Here is a 22,388-nt window from a genome sequence, read left to right on the forward strand (position 1 = left end):
ACTGTCTTCCCACTGCTCCCCAGGTAGTCAGGGCAACCGACCGGCTCCAGTCTGATCCTTACCCTCAGATCCTAAATTTGTGGGTATAGCCTATGGCCCTTTCACAGAGCTTATACAATTTGACCCCATACCGGGCGCGCTTGCTTGGGATGTATTGTTTTAAGCCAAGGCGCCCGGTAAAATGTATAAGGGACTCGTCTACGCAGGTGTTTTGCTCAGGGGTATACAAATCTGCAAATTTGTTGTTGAAGTGGTCTATGAGGGGCCGAATTTTGTGGAGCCGGTCAAAAGCTGGATGGCCTCTGGGACGGAAGGTGGTGTTGTTGCTAAAGTGCAGAAAACGCAGGATGGCCTCAAATTGTGCCCTGGACATGGCAGCAGAGAACATGGGCATGTGATGAATTGAGTTTGTGGACCAGTATGACCGCAATTCATGCTTTTTGGTTAGACCCATGTTGAGGAGAAGGCCCAGAAATTTTTTTAATTCGGAAACTTGGACGGATTTTCACCAGAAAGGCTGGGCATAATAGCTTCCCAGGTTGGCGGCTATAAATTGAGTGGCATACCGTTTTTTTTTTCTGCCACGACTATGTCCAAGAGCTCCGCAGTCAAGAACAGCTCAAAAAATCCCAGTGCCGAACCGATCTGAGCTGTCTCAACCCGAACTCCAGACTGGGTGGTGAAAGGGGGAACTAATGGTGCGGCTGAAGTTGGGGACTGCCAATCGGGGTTTGCCAGCACCTCAGGGACTCTAGGGGCTCTACGGGCCTGGCTGCGATGGGGTAACTATTGCACGTGCCACCGTACCAGCTTCAACTGCCCTTCTGGTACTCGCAACTTCACCATGTTGTATGGCAGTGCTGGCACTAGGTCCAGGGTGGGCTGTGCTGCTGGTGTATGCCTCACCACGTAATCCGACAGTGCCAGACCCACTCTGCTGCCCTTGAAGTGGATCCTGCACAACCTGTGGAGTAGCAACACGGGGCCGGGTACGCCTGGTGGTATCAGTGACCTCAACCTCCTCGTCCGAACTTTGGGTCAGACTGCCACTGCTTTCTACAGGTTCATATTCTGACCCGCTGGATTCGTTAGATGAGGGTTTCCATTCCTCATCCGACTGGGTCAGAAGCCTGTAGGCCTCTTTAGAAGAATACCCCTTGTTTGACATTTGGACTACTAAATTTAGGGGGTATTCCCTGAGACTACCCAAGAAAAAAAGCAAGCCTATCTTACAAATGGGAGGCTAGCGAAGTACCGGAAGCCGCTGCGATTGATAAAAAAATATCAAAACAGATTTTTTTTTTATCGCCGCAGCGCTTGTAAAGTGATTGTGCAGTAATCAAAAAAAATAATATTTTTTGCCACTGCGGCGGGGCGGGCGTGGGGGAACGCACGTGTGGGCGACCGATCAGGCCTGATCGGGCAAACACTGCGTTTTGGGTGGAGGGCGAACTAAGGTGACACTAATACTATTATAGATCTGACTGTGATCAGTTTTGATCACTTACAGATACTATAAAAGTACAAATGCTGATTAGCGATGCGCTAATCAGCGAATCAGTGTCTGCGGTGCGGTGGGCTGGGCGCTAAACGATCGCTAACTGCCTAACCAAACGGCCTAAACTATCCTAAAACAAGTCAATACCAGTGAAAAATAAAAGTGACATTTTACACTGATAACTTTTTTCCCTTTCACTAGGTGATTGACAGGGGCGATCAAGGGGTTAATTGGGGTGATGGGGGGTGATCTGGGGCTAAGTGTAATGTTTTGTGTGTACTCACTGTGATGTCTGCTCCTCTGCTGGAACCAACCGACCAAAAGGATAAGGTGTTATATGGCTTGTGATTCTTTTTTTGAAAATCATCAGCCTGCCAGCCACGATCATTGGCTGGCAGGCTGATGATGTAATACCCCTCTAACTTTTGCCGGCCCGCGATGCGCGACTCTGCCTGAGACAGCCTCCTCCAGACCGCGATCCTGCGTTAGGCGGTCCGGAGGCGGTTAAGCTAGAAATGCACCCATCATTTTCTGTGGTTTGAAAAACACACTTTTTTTTTTTCTTTCAAAAAACAGTATTTTCAAGATCTGCAAGTGTTAAATTCAAGTTTAATATATACAGCTTTCATATTCTGTTACCAAAAAAACACTTTTTTGGCAATCTACAACATCTGTATTAGTCAGTGTGCAATTTAAGCTAGAAATACACCCATCATTTTCTGTGGTATGAAAAACACACTTTTTTTAAAAAGACATTTTTTTATTTTCCTGTTCTGAAAGGGGGTTTGATTCAGGGATTTGAAATACAGCCATTTGAAATACAGCCATTTAGGGCAAATAAATATTTAGTTCAGGCCTACACTGGTTCAGGCCCTGTGAGATACTCCCTCTACATACAGGGGTTTGAGTCAGGGATTTGAAATGCAGCCATTTTGTGCAAATAAATATTTAATTCAGGCCTACACTGGTTCAGACCATGTGAGATACACCCTTTACATACTGTCGTTTTATTCTACTATTAATTAAACACCCTTTTAGGGCAAGATCCTAAATTCGAAAAATATGAGGAGAGCGTTAAATAAGGGGCATGGCCCAGGTCGTGGTGCTGCTGGTGGAGCTCCTGTTGCAGGGAGAGGACGTGGTTGATCTGTGCCAGCTACACGCACAAGTGAAACCCCTTCTTCAGGTGCGAGTAGGTGACAAAACCTGCAGCGTTATTTGGTCGGGCCTAATGCTGCTCTACGAATGGTGAGGCCTGAAGAAGTACAGGCGATAACACCGTTCTCAGCGTTACTATCCCACTTCTATGCCTCCTTGAAAAATCCAGTTCCTTCACATTGTCTTCCACCCAGTCTCCTGCTGAAAAACCACAGTTGGCACCTGCAGCCGATGTCCATCAGTCTTTCACCTCACTTCCTTGCAAATCAGCCAATCAGTCTGAGCCCCAAGTCATGCAGCAGTCTCTTCTGCTTTTTGATGGCTCGGTTAACAGGGTTTGCTAGGGCCATCCACCTAGCCCTGCCCCAGAACTGGAAAAGATTGAGTGCACCGATGCCCAACCACTTATCTTTCAAGATGAGTACATGGGAGGACCATCGCAGCACATCTCGGATGATGATGAAACACAGGTGCCAACTGCTGGGGCCTTTGAAAGTGTGCAGACCGACATGGAAGTCAGGGGTGAAGACTGGGTGGAAGATGATGTGGAGGACGATGAGGTCCTCGACCCCACATGGAATCAAGGTCATGCGAGTGACCTATGTAGTTCGGAGGAAGATGCGGTGGTCGCACAGAGCCACCAGCACAGCATAAGAGGGAGCAGGATACAAAAGCGGAGCGGCCATCCTCTAGACAGTATGCCTCCTACTGCCGCAGCAAGGGACTGAGCACACTAAAGCCAGCTCCAAGGAGTTCCTTGGCGTGGCAGTTCTTCAGATAATGTGCTGACGACAAGACACGAGTGGTTTGCACGCAGTGCAATCAGAGCCTGAAGCAAGGCATAAACGTTCTCAACCTGAGCACAACCTGCATGACAAGGCATTTAAGTGCAAAGCACAAGCAGAGTAGACACCTCAAAAACCAAGAAAGGTCTCTGGCTCCTCCTGCTTCCTCTTCTGCTGCAGTCGCGGCCTCTTCATCCACCTCTGGAGTGACAGTGCCACCTGCCACCCCGCAAACAGAGGATCTGCCAGCAACACCAACACCTGGGTCACCAGAATTTCTAAATTACTGGTCTTTGAAATACCCGTCTGGTGGAGACAGATAGTTTTAAAGGCCTTATGGTGGAGGTTGTCCCACAGTACGTCGTGCCCAGCCGCCACTACTTTTCAAGGCGAGCCATCCCTTCTCTTCACAACTAAGTAGGGGACAAAATCAGGTGTGCACTGTGCAACGCCATCTGTGGCAAGGTGCACCTGACTACGTGGACAAGTAAGCACGGTCAGGGACATTATATCTCCATAACAGCACACTGGGTAAATGCAGTGGCGGCTGGGCCTGAGGCGGATAGCAGTTTGGCGCATGTCCTTCCACCACCAGGATTGCAGGGCGCTTCAGTTTGCCTCCTGTTGCTTCCTGCTCCTACCATGCTTCCTCATCCGGTCAGCATAACACCTTCACCACCAACTTCAGAACAGCCAGGGGTAAACGACAGCAGGCAGTTTTAAAACGTATCTGTTTGGGGGACAAACCCCACACCGCGCAGGAGCTGTGGACGGCCCTTGAACAACAGACCGATGAGTGGTTTGTGCCAGTGATCCTCAAGCCCGGCCTGGTGGTGTGCGATAATAGGCGAAATCTTGTAGCAGCTCTGGGACTAGCCGGTTTGATGCACATCCCTTGCCTGGCGCATGTGCTGAATTTGTGGTGAATCTGTGGTGCAGAAATTCCTTAAAACTTACCCCGATATGTCAGAGCTGCTGCATAAAGTGCGGGCCGTCTGTGCGCGCTTTCGCCGTTCTCACCCTGCTGCTGCTCGCCTGTCAGCGCTGCAGCGTAACTTCGGCCTTCTCGCTCACCGCCTCATATGTGACATGCCCACAAGGTGGAACTCCACCTTGCACATGCTGGCCAGACTGTGCGAGCAGCAGCAGGCGATAGTGGAGTTTCAGCTGCAGCACACGCGGGTGAGTGGAACAGCACCACTTCACCACCAATGACTGGGCCTCCTTGCGAGACCTGTGTTCCTTGCTGCACTGTTTCCAGTACTCCACCAACATGGCCAGTGCCGATAACGCCGTTCTCAGCGTTACTATCCCATTTCTATGCCTCCTTGAAAAAATGCTCCTGGCGATGATAGAAGAGGATGTGGCACATGAGGAGGAGAAGGAAGAGGGATCATTTCGTAGAGTTTCCGGCCAGTCATTCCAGTCGGCCAGTGGCTCCGAGGGTGGATTCCTGCACCCACAAACCCAAGGTACACAATTGTCCAGCCAGGGCACAGTTCAGGAGGATGACGAGGGGGAGATTGAGGAGGAGAAGGTGGAGGATGAGGAACCATGTTCACAGCAGGGTGGCACCCAGACCAGGTCATGGCCATCACTGGTGCGAGTATGGGGGGGATACAGAGGACACAGACGATACACCTCCCACAGAGGACATGCTGCAGTGTCTCCGCAACGACCGCCGAGTTGCCCACATTCTAACTTGTGCTGATTACTGGGTGGCCGTGCTGCTGGATCCCCGTTACAAGGACAACATACTGCCCTTAATTCCATCACTGGAACGTGATTGTAAGATGCGCAAGTACAAGCGCACGCTGGTAGACGCACCTCTGGTGGCATACCCACCTGACAGCAGGGGCACAGTGGAAGCACAAGGCGAAGGCAGAGGACGCGGAAGAGGTCGCCAACGCAGCTGGGGCACCTCCAGCACCTCAGAAGGCAGGGTTAGCATGGCCGAAATGTGGAAAAGCTTTGTCAGCACGCCACAACAACCAGCACCACCAGCTGATATGGAACGTCTTGGCAGGAGGCAGCATTTCACCAACATGGTGGAGCAGTATGTGTGCACACGCCTACACATACTGAATGACGGGTCTGCCCCCTTCAACTTCTTGGTCTCCAAATTGGGCACATGGCCTGAGCTTGCCCTTTACGCCTTGGAGGTGCTGGCCTGCCTTGCAGCCAGTGTATTATCTGAACATGTGTTTAGCACGGCAGGGGGTGTCAACACAGACAAGCGCACTGGCCTGTCCACAGCCAATATGGACAAGCTCACGTTTATTAAAATGAATCAGGCATGGATCCCTCAGGACTTGTCTGTACCTTGTGCAGACTAGACATGTATACCGGCACTAAGCAGCCATTGTTATACTGCAGCGCAATTGCTCATAGTTGTATTTTGGATATTTCACACTCTTTTGGAGTGTACCTTAATTTTACTAAATTAAATTAAAACCAAAAACCTTTGTTGGCTATCTCGTCCTCCTCCACCGCCGCTTCCACCTACTCCGCTACGTCCACCGCCTCCTCAAACTCCTACTCCATATGGAACTCCACCTCACAAATCTTTTTTTTGTACGTGTGAAATTAACCAATTTTTGGGTGTATAGTACCACTGCTATACCTAGTAGGCCGGTTAAAAAAAAAAGAATCTTGTATTTGTCCTCACCTGATTCGTCACTCAGTAGTACAGTGTCTTTGATAGACGAATTTGGGGATTATTCAGGATTGAGAATTGGTGTACATGCCACTGGGCTGGACCGATTGGAATGGCTCGTCTCATGTAGCTCATCTAAAAGTAGTGGACTCATTTAAATATCTAGGAGGCATGATTACTAAACAGCACTTCCAGGCGCTATCATTTAATATCTGCCCACTAATTGAACACATAAGGAACAAATTTAAAAGCTGGCGATCCTTACCTATCTCAGAGGCAGGAAATATTAACTTAGTTAAAATGATCATACTTCCAAAGGTTCTGTATGCTGTCCAGCATGCAGAAACGCATATACCCAAATCAATGTTTAAAGAACTGGATGCCACGACTAGAGTTTTTATATGGGGCAGATCCCAAACTAAACTCAGCCTGGATACACTGAAAAGCCCAAAAATAGAGAGATGAATGGCCCTACCGGACTATTTCACATACTACTTAGCCGGTCAGATGCGAATCATTAGCACCTGGTTCACAACAGTGGACATACCGACCTCTGAGTACTTCTTAAAAACCTACCTAAACTGCGATACCCTATGGTCGGTATTAGAGGGGTCACCTAAATTTGCTGTTTATCAGTCCATGGTAAGACAAATTGTCTATAAATGGAGAAAGTTCAGCACTGCTGCTACCCTCCCTAGGAGTGGCCGTCCTGTAAAGATGACTGCAAGAGCACAGCGCAGAGTGCTCATTGAGGTAAAGAGGAATCCTAGATTGTCGGCTAAAGACTTACAAAAGTCTCTGGCATATGCTAACATTCCTGTTAGCGAATCTACAATACGTAAAACACTAAACAAGAATGGATTTCATGGGAGGATACTACAGAAGAAGCCAGTGCTGTCCCCAAAAAAAACATTGCTGCACATTTACAGTTTGCACATAAGCACCTGGATGTTCCACAGCAGTACTGGCAAAGTATTCTGTGGACAGATGTTTGGAAGAAACACACAACACTATGTGTGGCGAAAAAGAGGTACAGCACACCAACATCAAAACCTCATCCCAACTGTGAAGTATGGTGGTGGGGGCATCATGGTTTGGGGCTGCTTTGCTGCATCAGGGCCTGGACGGATTGCTATCATCAAGCCATTTTGCAGGAGAACCTGAGGCCATCTGTCCACCATCTGAAGCTCAACAGAAGATGGGTGTTGCAACAGGACAACGACCCAAAGCATAGAAGTAAATCAACAACAGAATGGCTTAAACAGAAGAAAATACGCCTTCTGGAGAGGCCCAGTCAGAGTCCTGACCTCAACCCGATTGTGATGCTGTGGCATGACCTCAAGAAAGCGATTCACACCAGACATCCCAAGAATATTGCTGAACTAAAACAGTTCTGTAAAGAGGAATGGTCAAGAATTACTCCTGACCGTTGTGCATGTCTGATCTGCAACTACAGGAAACATTTGGTTGAAGTTATTTCTGCCAAAGGAGGTTCAACCAGTTATTAAATCCAAGGGTTCACATACTTTTTCCACCTGCACTGTGAATGTTTACATGGTGTGTTCAAAAGTTTAAGCAGACTGTGATTGTCTATTGTTGTGACTTAGATGAAGATCAGATCACATTTTATGACCAATTTGTGCAGACATCCATATCATTCAAAAGGGTTCACATACTTTTTCTTGCAACTGTATCTTAGGAATGGTACGTCCTAGAGAGCTGTGACCTGGTCTAAAACCTTCCCGGACACCTGATGTACCTGTGTGCCAAATTTCGTGATTGTAAATGCGATGGTGCAGATTCTTTTATCGGACATACACACACACACACACATACACTCAGCTTTATATATTTGATCAGTCCTTACCAAATATGCAGGTGGTGATAGGAGCAGACAAATGGAAATTGGCAGGAGCTAATACCCTTGGGGATTTCTATGAACAAGGGATTATAATGAATTTCGAGGCTTTGGCACAAAAGTATAATATACCACATACTCATTCCAGAGTATCCAAATATCCACTCATAGGAGTTGTCAAAACCCAGGGCCCCAGAGGATTAGTATCGGCAATTTATTCGCATTTGGTGCATGAAAGATTAGTGCAAACACTCTTCCAGTAATTTACAAATGGAAAAGAAAAATTACCACCCTAACTGATGAATCCATAACAGATTCATTAGAATCACATTTACAGGTATCTCCCTCAATCAGTAATAAAATGATCCAATTAAACATCATGCATCAGACATATTTATCACCAACTATGATGTATAGAATGGGCAGAGTGTCATCCACAGCATGTCTGCAGTGCGGGGAATTGGAGGCGGACTTTTGGCATCTGATATGGAGCTGCAATCCAATAGCCATATTTTGAAGGGATGTGACTGACTTTCTTTCCCATCTACTTCTGGTTCAAATGCCTTGTATACCTGAAGTCTGCCTGTTTAAGGGTACTGAATGAAGACAAATGGGATCATTACATGACAACCTTCCTGAGGGAATCCCTGTTTATGGAACGCAAATGTATTGTTTTGAGATGGTACAGCCCTAATACACCGAACTTGACCATGTGGAAAATGCAGATAAATCAGATTCTACCATATATAGTACTAGTATACAAGCATCGCAATAAACCGTAAAAGTTTGATAGAGTTTGGGGCCTATGGTGTGGGGCAGCACAAACCACGTACTCAACCTCCAGTCTGCGACAAGCTATATCAGCAGCTCGAGGAAACGTGGCTCAGTCGGTTTACTTCAATAAATTATCTGAAAGAATAGGGAATATATGACAATGCACTGGCTGATTTAGAGAAATTGTTTACACAGTTGCTGTATTTTTGTTGTTTATATAACTGTCTGCATTAAGAGATATGGACCACATAGGTCTTCTATCTTATATTGCTATACTGTATTTGGCAACAAAAGAGTTGTTAATTTACTTTAAAAAAATAAAATCACCTACTCTGTGATGTGGCAGTTTTTTGTTAAGCAGACGGAGGAGGTGAACATGGCCATTTGTAGAATCTGTGGGCAGAAGGTGAAGCGTGACCAGGGTGCCAATATCGGCACCACGGCCCTGCGTCAGCATATGCAGCGTCACCATAAAGTAGCCTTGGAGAACCGTGGCTCCTATGTGGTGGTCCAGCCTGCCGCAGCCACCGCTGCATCACCCAGTGGCATGCACCCATTTTCAGGCAGTCAAGGCTCCACCACCTCAGCCGAAGGGAGCTGTCTGCCCTTCCCATCATCTGCTGGTCCTGATGCTCCTACTCCTCCTACTCCTCGTCAGTTATTCCGTCAGCAATCGATCACCGAAGCGATTGCCAAGAGATAACAATATGCGTGCACTCATCTAACGGCGCAGAAGCTGAATGTGCTCCTGGCCAAGTTGCTGGTGCTTCAGTCCCACCCTTTCCAAGTGGTGGACTCTGCACCTTTCAGAGAACTGACGGCTTGAGCTGAGGTGGAGAGTCCCAAAGCCATCATTTCTTTGCCAAAAAGGCAGTACCAGCCCTGCACACATATGTCGAACTGAAGGTGGGCCAGTCCTTGAGCCTGTCGGTGTCTGCCAAAGTGCACAGCAGTGCAGACGTGTGGAGCTGTAACTACGGTCAGGGACAATACATGTCCTTTAAGGCCTACTGGGTGAAGGTGGTTCCTGCACAGCCACACCAGGAACATGGCCAGGTGACGCCACTTACGCCTCCATGTTCTCACGCTGTTGGTCCTGCGACAATGCCCGCCTCTCCTCATCCTCCACCGTGTCCTCAGCCTTCACTGCAGGGACAATTCGCAGTGTCCCTCCAGCATACCACATGTGCAGGGCACGGTGTCACACTGTTCTGCACTTCGTTTGCCTGGGCGAACGGAGTCACACAGAAAAGGGACTGATCCGTGTCCTTTATCCAGAAATCGAATCCTGGCTTTCTCCGCGACAACTCAAAATCGGAACCATGGTATTTGTCTTAGGTAAATACAGCGGCATAAGAGGCCTTTTCTGTCTTTTGAATGCCTAATGTTTTGGGCCTCGGAGGAATTCAACACCTGTGACGACCACTTGTTTCAACTATTATCATTAGTTTTTTTTTCAAGAGATTTTGTTAGCCATGTTTTTAATCCAATTTTATATTTTTAGTTTTTTTTAAACATATGTATTTGACCTGTATTTGTACTGGCCTTCAGTAAAATTTATATCCATTGGTCGTCTAATAGACCTCCAGCCACATACTTACTTGTTCTTTTATGTACGCTGAATGCATAATTTTTGGGGCCTGTAGTACACTGGCTAACTAGTAACCTCCCTAGGATTTGCAACTATAAGTCTCAATGTTGTTTAAAGTCTGGCATCTACTATGGCCAGTACAGTGGATCTATCCTAGGTTTTAGGATAAGATCAAATACACGTGGCTCAATGTGTTTCTGTGCTCTTATTGTTAGCACTTAGTCAGGAGCCATACACAGGAGACCTTGCTTGCATAATATCCCTGCCTGAAAGTAACTATGATACTCTGGTGGAAGTATCGGCGCTAGGATGGCTGCACGCCATGATAAAAGTTATGAACCAAGCTGTCTCTCAGATTTTGGCTATGGTGATATAATATAGCTGGTTGTGCAGGAAATACGCTGCCTAAATCAGGGCCTGATAGCAGAATATCCCAATTTTATGATAAGCTGTGCCTCACTTCATTATGGACTTTGTCATCGGCCTACCCTTTAAGGAGGTCACCCCCTTATGCAATTTTGGCAAGCTGTAGAAGGCGGCCAGAATCTGGAATTCTGGAAGGAGGAACAGTAGCTCAGACTTATTGATAAATTTTGCATCAAGAGCCTTATGCAGGATCAGCGACAGTACATATTTGAACACTAATGTACGATCTGACGGTAGCTTCCTATACCTGTGTTTATCATTTAGGATCCATGAACACATATTTTGATATTGATCATGTCCTAGGATCACAGTGTTACTGCCTTTATCAGATGGTTTTATAACAATGTCACTGTCCTGCTGAAGTCCCCTTAATACCTCTCTTTCTAAAGATTTGAGATTGTCTGACCCACATATGCATGATTCCAAAGAACAAAGCTTATTGGTGACAATAGACACAAATGTATCAACTGGTGTGTTGTCACCAATGGGTGGAAGTTTCCTAGAGGGGAGTAGTAAGGTGGTAAAGGGGTCATCTCCCTCATCTCGCTGACTTTCAGCATAAAGGTCTGCTAGAATTCTGAAATCTGGGAGGTCTTCCTCCTCGATCCCCAGTATCTGGCATTTACGCGATCATTATGCATAAAATGTTTTCGCCATTTAAGCTTGCGTGCGAAAAGGTGTAAATCTTTTACCCATCCAAAAAGTTGAATCTTTGGATGGGCACAAAGGAGAGGCCCTTACAAAGAACCTGCATTTCGAGATTAGATAATACTCGGGATGACCGGTTTACCACCTGTAGGGCGTCCTTGGTAGTGGAGGTGGTGTAGCAGCTAGTTATTTCTTGTTCCAGAGCACATATTGGGACACGGGGGGGGGGGGGGGGGGTATTGTCTAAAAAAATAATCTCTTGGCTCTGACAGGGCACATTTCAGAGAATTTCCCTTTAAGACGTATAAAAATGTCCCCTGATCGTGTTTGCCAACTGTCCTGGCCGATGTTCGTCCATCACTAGTGTACACATGTTCCATATACATAATAGCACTGCCTGTGTACGATATATCATGAAATGTTTTTTTTTTTTACATCTTATCATACGTTATTGCACTGCCGTGACTCAGCCTAGGTGATGTTCTCCAAAATGCTTATGACTATTGTCTTTTGTAACAGAGCTGTGTTTTCTCTGCAGGTTACTATGGCGAGGGTGTGAACGCCATTATTGTGTTTGCTGCCTGTTTTCTGCCTGACAGTAGCCGCGCTGACTACAATTATGTCATGGAAAATCTTTTCCTGTGAGTACTTCCCATAAACACGGTCACATTCCTTATTGTGACAAGTCAACAGTAACATTTTGGCGCAATGCTTATGAAAACATACGGTTTCAGTTTATTTAAACAAAGAATGCATAATTTTTTGCAAAATGGTAGAAGACAAAAAGGATAGGTGTGGGTAATATGAAAAATAATGCATTTAGATAGTTTTCTGGAAAAACAAGATAAAAACAGCTGTTATAGAGCTTCATACACATAAAATATCTGAACAAAGATGTTCTGAATAACACACACATTTTAATGTCTTAGAATGACCCAGATGAGCCAATCATTTCTAAATTTCCAAATCAGAATTCTTTGGGATTCATCTCACACAAATCTCAAAATTGCAGCCACTATTTTATAGGTCAGAACACAGAGGAAGGCATCTTCTACCACAAAGGGATTCTTTTAAGACTTTTTTTTATAATTTTTAATTATAAAAAATCTGACAAGCACATTGTGTTATTAACCACCTCAGCTCCCCTAGCTTAAACACCCTTAATGACCAGACCACTTTTTACAATTCTGCACTATACTACTTTCACCGTTTATTGCTCGATTATGCAACTTACCACCCAAATGAATTTTACCTCCTTTTCTTCTCACTAATAGAGCTTTCATTTGGTGGTATTTCATTGCTGCTGACATTTTTACTTTTTTTGTTATTAATCGAAATTACATGACATTTTTCAATTTCAGTTGTAAATTTTTTTTAAAAAACCGACATCCATATATACATTTTTCTCTAAATTTATTGTTCTACATGTCTTTGCTAAAAAAAAATGTTTGGGTAGAAAAAAAAAATGGTTTGGGTAAAAGTTATAGCGTTTACAAACTATAGTACAAAAATGTGAATTTCCGCTTTTTGAAGCAGCTCTGACTTTCTGAGCACCTGTCATGTTTCCTGAGGTTCTACAATGCCCAGACAGTAGAAAAACCCCACAAATGACATTTTGGAAAGTAGACACCCTAAGGTATTCACTGATGGGCATAGTGAGTTCATAGAACTTTTTATTTTTTGTCACAAGTTAGTGGAAATTTTTTTTATTTTTTATTTTATTTTCTTACAAAGTCTCATATTCCACTAACTTGTGACAAAAAATGAAAACTTCCATGAACTCGCCATGCCCATCACGAAATACCTTGGGGTGTCTTCTTTCCAAAATGGGGTCACTTGGGGGATAGTTATACTGCCTTGGCATTTTAGGGGCTCATGTGCGGGCCGGCTCTGACCGAAATCTCGCGTCTCGCGAGATGACACGCCGGCGCGTCCAGGAGGAATTACAGGGCCGCCGCAAAGACGCATCCCTGCGTGCGGCGGTCCTGAGGAGGTTAAATAGAATGTTTGTTACCCTTTCCCTTAGACGTTACATTGTCATGGCTTAAAAAGAGTTGAAACCAGTCCTACAAGACCTCAGTGTTAAAGATGACCTGTCACAATCCAAATAAGTGAGATAATTATATATTCTAGTTGTCCTTGCTTCCCTGAGCATGGCATGCTTACACCTATGAATATGCATCCCCCTCGTTCTGCAGTAATGTCCCCCAAGATTTTCTGGCACCACACATGTCAGTCTTAAAGGGGTTGTCCCGGTTCAGAGCTGAACCTTGACACACCCACATTTTTACCCAGGTAGCCCCTATAATATGAGCATGGGAGCATTTCTTGCTGCGATGCTCTTCTTTGCCTTGCGCTGAATCGCGCAGGGCAAATACATTTTTGGGAGATCCAGTGAGGTAACATCACCAGCACTAAGGGACCAGCTTTAGCACTGCCCTAGCTTGTAAAACGGCTAGGGCAGCGCTAAAGCTGGCCCATCAGAGCCGATGATGTCACCGAATATACCGCTGTGTGAAAATATAAACAAAAATGCCCTGAAATGCTCCAATGCTCATATCACAGCTCCTGCTTGGGTGAAAATGGGGGTATGTCCGGGTTCAGCTCTGAACCCGGACAACCCCTTTCAGTGACTAGCCACAGAGGTGTGGCTAGTCACTTCTCCTCTTTTCTAGGGATGGTTCTCTCCACTTTAAGGTTTTTTCATACCGGAATGAGACACCGACACAGGAGAAGAACCTTCTTTGCAGCATAGTGAGACACTATGGTAGAGAAGAGCCCTCTTATCTGTGGCAGAGTTTTACTCTGGTCTAAATACTCAGGGAAGCATGGCCAACTAAAATATATAAATATATCACTTTTTGGGATTGGAGACAGATCTTCTTTAAAGATGCACTGTAGGAATATTTTTTATTTGCCTATATAATGCTGTATAGGACATTATTAAAGAATAACATAGAACCCCTTGTGTGTGCCTTGTGTATACCTGCTTTAATTGATGTGTAATTTGTGGGTTGGCAGCCATCTTGATTCGTTCTTTCCTCAGATATGGTTTTCATAATAAATCCTAGATTTTTTATCATGCTTGGCTTTACAGAGACAGAGGGGCACCACACAGCATTCTTCTGAGTCCTCTGAGGGCAGCTATAATAGATAAATGTCACAACTGCTGTCCCCTCACACTGCAAGGTCTCCATATTTTTCTATGGGACGCAGCTTGAGCCTACCTGTCATCGCTCTCCCCTATAAGCTCTAAAATGAAGAAGGCAGGGAGACTAGTGTGAAGCTAAATTCCATAGAACTACACTGGAGAGTCAGCACACACTGTATAGACAGGCGGTGTGAGTCAGGAGGTTTAAATAACTGCAGCTAATCAATTTATACAGCTACCTACTATATATCTCTAACCCTGGTTCTTTAGATAGATAGGGGAGAAAAAGGAAAGGAATGCCACATTCAAGGCTGTACCTCTTATTATAAAAATATGAAATTTATTAGAAAGCACAAAAACTCAAGAGATAAAAACATTGTATACTATTGAAACAATATATGTGGACTGAATATGTATCCAACACACAACCCTACACACACCAGTTTTTATATGGAAACATACAAGTACTGCCAGAATTATGCAAAAATGCATGAATGTGACATAATAAATAATAAATAAGCCATCAAAAATCGCAAATACTTATCATGGTGTAATAATCAGTGGGCAAGGTGTGTAGGGGAATACGCCCCATGTGTATCACCAGGTCAAACTGCCTTCCTCAGGGGTCCATGGGCTTGAGTAAATGTGCAAGGTATATATACATACACAATTAATTGCAAATGAGTATAGAGAATAAACGTGCCGGAAGCAAGGAGAAGAATTAATTGTGGTGCTTAACCCATGCCACATAATAATGGCACCGCAAAGTGTATCCCGGCATCTCTGATGGGAAATGGGCATGCGCAAGATGGCGCATTGCCGGAAGTGAGTAAGCGATGCGTTCCAAAGACCGGAAACACATCATACCCATAGAAATGAATGGATGCCGGAAACAAACTATGCTTGTCCTCATGCATGACAGACAAGAGTAATGGAAACAGCAAGTCAAATGAAATTATATTTTGTATAAAGTAATAAAAATACATAAATAAATGCAAATGCACCGGGCAGCACCATCCAAAACACAAAAAAAGTATATATAAATAAATCATGAAAAAGATCACATGATATAGAAAATGGTAATAATACAGATCAAAGACATACTTTAAATAGGTTCACCACATATATATGCGCATATATATATATATATTTAATATGAAAAACTAATAAATAACATCACATGATACATAACTGAAATATCAAAACAGAACGACACCTGTGATAATAAAAGTAGCTTGAATAAATTATTATAATTATGATTAATTACCATATATCAATTATATTATTTATTAAACAAATAATGAGTTACATGATTTATGATAATTAGTGCAAAAGATATGAAGAATGTATAGATGCTTAATTCAATATATAAAATAGTAGATTAATCAACAGTGATACAGTCAGATGCTGAATGTGACTACGCACCAATTTGTCATTCAAGTTGGATGCCCGGCCGTCAACAATTTTCGGTTTAGCATCAATGTATCAGGTTAGTCTCTTATCCGAGGTAAGTAAGAACCAATGTGTGACCAAGATTTTATATAGATCAGTCCATTGGTTGTTATGTACTTTGTTATCGCTGATCCGAGGCCGTGGCTGAAATAAGTCAAAGCGATTCGAGTCCCTGGCCAAATAATATACTTGTGAGATAGTTTTTTTGGGGTATCCCCTCTACTGATATGTTATTTATGTCCCTATAGGGCCCTCAGGAGATTGTAACAAAAATCAAACCACGGTCACCTGACCAAAAACTTCTTTTAGGGGTCCTATCTATATGTTAAAACTTTAACCTTTATTATTTACTTTTAAAACGAAAAATACTCAGAGAAACCAATACTACAAGGTAATTTAAAAATATCAGGTTGCAATTTAAAAATATCAGGTTACAGTTATGGGCTAAGTTGGTGCGTTTATGTCTTTTGGGCCGCTGTCGCTAGCTCTACATTCTATTTAAGAGGTGGCTTACCTCATGGATACTGTGTGGCCATGTATCACCACAGGTTAGCAAGTGTGTTTTCAATGGTGAATTGTTTGGTGTCCCTATAGGTCCTAAATATAAGAGTTTCTATTGTAAATAGATGAGATGTATTCCTATATCCCTATGCGACAGACATCCATCATTCATTCACATATCTCACACGCTGGGAGATCAGGCAGTTTGCCTCCGAACATTTGCACAAAATGTATTGAGCTGGACAATGATTGGGACCCTGTTGGTTGTGGATCTTGCCCTATACTGCAACCTGTCTAAAAATTATAGATTGTCACTACCCCACCCGACATGTTTCACTGTGATGCGCCTTCGACCGGGGAGTTGGGGTAATTGGAAATAATTGTGGTTGAGTATTAATTCCAACAGACTTACCAGAAAAGTATGGTGAGCTGGATCACCTATCGATGATTTAGACCAAAAATATTTTGTAGCAGCAATACCATCCGTATGTGCTATGTTGGAGTACAATGATTCAACATCACATGTACCCAACAAAATATTTGGTGATAGAATAACATCATGTAAATTTCCAATCAAATGCATGGAATCGCGAACATACGACTTTAAACCTAAAACATAAGGTTGAAGAAAAAAATCTAAGTAAATACAGGCCTGTTCACAAAGGCCACCAATTCCAGCCACAATCGGATGGCCAGGAGGGTTTTTAAGACTCTTATGGACCTTGGGGAGCATGTAAAAGATGGGAATGATGGGATGACAAACCTCCAAAAACTGGAATTCTCTCTTTGTGATTATATTTATATTAATTGCTGTGGTTAAAAGCTTGTCCAATTTTTTCTTGAATACTTCCATAGGATAATGGAATCAACACCTTTGACCCAATGCTGGGTATAATTACCAGATGTTGATTCAGTTACATATTTATTCCCAGAATTTTTGTAGTCACTCAGAATTGAGAAAGCTTGTTGGAAGAACGAGTGAAACGTTTTCAAGAAATCTACAGTACGTCCAGTTGCCTTGATTTATTCTTTACAGATATATACCATGACCTGGATAAATGAGAACCTTCACAGACACATCTTGTTAGTTTCATTTCAAATCCATTGTGGTGGTGTATAGAGCCAAAAATGTTAGAATTGTGTCCATTTCCCAATATTTATGGACCTGACTGTATCTACTTTATGTGGGCATCATTTTGGTAATGTAATAAAAAAAAAATTGGGACGCTAGAACGTTTATAATTTTAGAAGCAATTATTGAAATTTTTAAGAAAATTTCCAAAGTCAACTTTTTTAAGGACCAGTTCAGTTCGGAAGTCATTTTGTGGGGCTTACATAGTGGAAACCCCTCCATAAATGACCCCATTGTAGAATCTACACCCCTCAAATTACTCAAAACTGATTTTAGAAACTTTGTTATCCCTTTAGGTGTTCCACAAGAATTAAAGGAAAATGGAGATTACATTTCTAAATTTCACTTTTTTGGCAGATTTTAATTAATTTTTTTCTTTAACACGACGTTTGACAGCCAAACAAAACTTAATATTTATTACTCTGATTCTGCGGTTTACATAAACACCCCACATGCGGCATGGCACAGAAAAAAAGGAGTGCCATATAATTTTTGGAAGGCAGATTTTGCTGAACTGGTTTTTAGATGGCATGTACCATTTGAAGCCCCCCGCCTCCGATGCACCCGTACAGTAGAAACTCCCAAAAAGTGACCCAATTTTGGATATGGGGATAAGGTGACAGTATTATTGGTACTATTTTGGGGTACATATGATTTTGAATTGCTCTACATTACATTTTTTGTGAGGCAAGTTAATGAAAAAATGGCTGTTTTGGCAGTGTTTTTATTTTTACAACATTTATCTGACAGGGTAGATCATGTGCGCTATTTATATAGAGCAGGTTGTTACGGACGCAATGATATCAAATATGTCTACTTTGTTTCAGTTTTACATAATAAAGCATTTTAGAAAAAAAATTGTTTTTGTGTCTCCATTAACTGAACGCCATATATATTTTTTTATTTTTCTGCCGATCGTCTTGTGCAGGGGCTATTTTTTTTGCAGGAAGAGTTGACGTTTTTATTGGTACCATTTTTGGGTACATATGATTTTTTGATCATTAATTATTACACTTTATGGGGCAAGGTGACAAAATTGGTTGATTTTGCACAGTTTTTGTTTATTTTTACAGCGTTCAGCTGAGGGGTTAGGTCATGTGACATTGTTATAGAGCAGATCGTAATGGACGTGGCAATACCTAATATGTATACTTTTTTATTTATTTAAGTTTTACACAATAATAGCATTTTTGAAACCAAAAAATGATGTTTTAGTGTCTCCATAATCTGAGATCCATATCTTATTTATTTTTTGAAAGACTGTCTTAGTTAGGATCTCATTTTTTGCGGGATGAGCTTACGGCTTGACTTGTAGTATGTTGGGGGGAATACACATTTTTGATTTCTTGGTGTTGCACTTTATGTGATGTTGGGGGACAATTGCTTTTTTTGGCACTGTTTTTATTTTATTTTTTTCACGGTGTTCATCTGAGGGGTTAGATCATGTGATATTTTTATAGAGCAGGTTGTTACAGATGCGGCAATACCTAATATGTCTACTTTTTTATTTGTATTTCAGTTTAACAGAATAATAGCATTTTTTAAGCAAAAAAAAACATATTTTAGTGTCTCTATTGTCTCAGAGTCATAGTTTTTTATATTTTTTGACCGATTGTCTTAAGTAGGGTCTAATTTTTTGCGGTATGAGGTGACTGTTTGATTGGTACTATTTTGGGGGGCATACACCTTTTTGATCGCTTGGTGTTGCAATTTTTGTGATGTAAGGTGACAAAAAATGGCTTTTTTGCCATTGTTTTTATTTTTATTTTTTACATTGTTTACCTGAGGGGTTAGGTCAGGTGATATTTTTATAGAGCTGGTTGTTAGGACACGGTGATACCTAATATGTATACTTTTTTATTTATTTCACAAAAAAATGATCTTTTAATGTCTCAATGTTCTGAGAGATGTAGTTTTTTTTTTTTGCGATTTTCTTATGTAGGGGCTCATTTTTTGTGGGATGAGGTGACGGTTTTACTGGTACCATTATGTGGGACATATGCCTTTTTGATCACTTGGTGTTGCACTTTTTGTGATGTAAGGTGACAAAAATGGTGCATTTTTTACACAGTTTTTTTGGTGTTTATCAGACGGGGTGGATCATGTGATATATATAGTTAAGGCTGCGTGCAGCCTGTAATTGTGGGTGGAGCGACTTACCCTATTTAAACCCCCTGGTACAAGCAGGAGGGCGCCCGTTCTTTGCAGTTCCGCCCGTCCGTAACGTCACTTCCGGTTTCGATACATGCTGTGACGTCACTTCCGGTTTAGCGTCCTCGTGGAATCCAGATCACGGCGCCTCCGGTAAGTTGGTCCCGGCTGGGTAGCCGAGCCCTGTTGGCAGTGCGGACGCACCCCCGCTTCTCTCCCTGCAGCCTAGCAGAGTATCACCGCTCTGCGGCCCGGGCGGACGCGCCTGCCACCGACACCTCGTGTTACACCGATTCACAGCTCGGCCGGTAGCTTCACGTCAGGCCCCCTGCCTCACGCCGGCTTCCGGAGCATGCATCGCCCAGTCGCCTCCCCCCTCCAGGTACCGGGCACCTCCGGTGCATGCGCCGTAAGTTGGTGCGGCGCGGCCTGGAAAAAAAGGGGGGCGGGCGGGGACGGCGCCGCAGGTGTGAATGATGGGGCTGTTGTTGTAGGCTCTATACTGCAAGACCTTGCAGACGCCTGCAAGCCAACCAAGGTTAGGAAGTTTAGATGCGGCACTGTGGTTAAGTCATCTGTTGACCAGTTTGGGTTGTTGTGGCTGCTAGGAAAGGTTGGCACTGTGGCAGTCATGCCTTTTTCCTGAATGTCTTACCCAGTGCGGGGGTCCCGGGCGGCAGGACTAGCAGCACAGCCGCCCTGTCTGCAGTGGGCGCCGCTTCTCCGTGCGGGCGAGTCGCTGGCTGCCTGGCTGTTGGCCTGCTGCCCTTAACCCCCAGACTGCTGAGAAAAGGAAAATTGTGATTTACTGCCAGGTGCAGGCCCCGGTCACCCTGGGCTCCTATGCCAATCACGCTATTACGTTTATAAATCTTCACCCCCTGGGGGCTGGGGGCTGTGGTATTCCTTGAATTCAGGGGCCAGGTGTTCCCTGAACCTCTCAGGATTACGGCTGCCCTAAAATTGCCCAGGGGTCCCGTCTTCCCTGAATCGCTCAGGTGTGATGTCATTCCTGATACCGCTCAGGTGTCACTTGTTCCCCGATCCGCTCTGATGTTATGTCGTCCCTGTAACCACCGGGTGTCATATGTTCCCTGAATTGCTTAGGGTAATGTCTTCCCTAAAGTCGCTCAGGTGTAATGTCTTCCCTAAAGTCGCTCAGGTGTAATGTCTTCCCTGAACCGCTCAGGTGTAATGTCTTCCCTGAACCGCTCAGGTGTAATGTCTTCCCTGAACCGCTCAGGTGTAATGTCTTCCCTGAACCGCTCAGGTGTAATGTCTTCCCTGAACCGCTCAGGTGTAATGTCTTCCCTGAACCGCTCAGGTGTAATGTCTTCCCTGAACCGCTCAGGTGTAATGTCTTCCCTGAACCGCTCAGGTGTAATGTCTTCCCTGAACCGCTCAGGTGTAATGTCTTCCCTGAACCGCTCAGGTGTAATGTCTTCCCTGAACCGCTCAGGTGTAATGTCTTCCCTGAACCGCTCAGGTGTAATGTCTTCCCTGAACCGCTCAGGTGTAATGTCTTCCCTGAATCGCTCAGGTGTAATGTCTTCCCTGAATCGCTCAGGTAGTATGTCTTCCCTGAATCGCTCAGGTAGTATGGCTCCCCTGATCGCTCAGGTAGTATGGCTCCCCTGATCGCTCATGTGTTATGTCTCCCCTGATCGCTCATGTGTTATGTCTCCCCTAAACCACTCAAGTGTTATGTCTTCAGGTTTCATGTTTTTCCCCGAGTCACAGGTGTCATGTTCCCGGAATCGCAGGTCATGTCTTCCCAGAATCACTCAGGTTTTGTTTCCCTGAATCGCTCAGGTGTCATGTTTCCTCAAATCGCATATGTCATGTTCCCGGAATCGCAGGTATCATGTTTTTCCCCAAATCGCAGGTGTCATGTTCCCGGAATCGCAGGTGTCATGTCTTCCCTGAATCATTCAGGTTTGTCTTCCCTGATTCGCTCAAGCGTCGTGTTTTTCTCCAAATCACAGGTGTCATGTTCCCAAAATCGCATGTGTCATGTCTTCCCTGAATCGCTCAGGGTTATGTTTTCTTCAATGCACAGGTGTCATGTTCCCAAAAATTGCATGTGTCATGTCTTCCCTAAGTGACTCAGGGGTCAGGTCCCCTGAATTGCTCTGGTGTTATGCCTCCCCTTAGTCACTTAGGGGTAATGTTCCCTGAATCGCTCAGGTCTTGTGTGTTCCCTGCATCGCTCAGGTCTTGTGTGTTCCCTGCATCGCTCAGGTCTTGTGTGTTCCCTGAATCGCTCAGGTATTGTGTGTTCCCTGAATCGCTCAGGTCTTGTGTGTTTCCTGAATTGCTCAGGTCTTGTGTGTTCCCTGAATCGCTCAGGTCTTGTGTGTTCCCTGAATCGCTCAGGTCTTGTGTGTTCCCTGAATCGCTCAGGTCTTGTGTGTTCCCTGAATCGCTCGGGTCTTGTGTGTTCCCTGATTCGCTCAGGTGTCATGTATTCCCTGAATCACTCAGGTGCCATGTTCTCCCTGATTCGAGTTTTGTTTTTCCTACCTCTTCCAGGTTGGTTGTTTCCAAGGTTGCATATTTTCCTGAACAGTCTGGTTATGTATTCCCCTGATTCACTCAGGTCAGGTT

The 22,388-nt window shown here is 44.2% G+C and overlaps 1 protein-coding gene across 1 annotated transcript in view; it reads left to right on the plus strand.

Annotated features, from left to right (window-relative positions):
* PRUNE2 (prune homolog 2 with BCH domain) overlaps nt 1-22,388 on the plus strand; it is a 284,676-nt gene that overhangs the window by 201,622 nt on the left and 60,666 nt on the right. Inside the window, exon 5 of the mRNA XM_044273863.1 lies at nt 11,933-12,035. Within this exon, the coding sequence (XP_044129798.1) occupies nt 11,933-12,035 (103 nt within the window). The remainder of the gene's footprint in view (nt 1-11,932; nt 12,036-22,388) is intronic.

Source organism: Bufo gargarizans, chromosome 1 (genome assembly GCF_014858855.1).
Source record: "Bufo gargarizans isolate SCDJY-AF-19 chromosome 1, ASM1485885v1, whole genome shotgun sequence".
Taxonomy (NCBI): domain Eukaryota; kingdom Metazoa; phylum Chordata; class Amphibia; order Anura; family Bufonidae; genus Bufo; species Bufo gargarizans.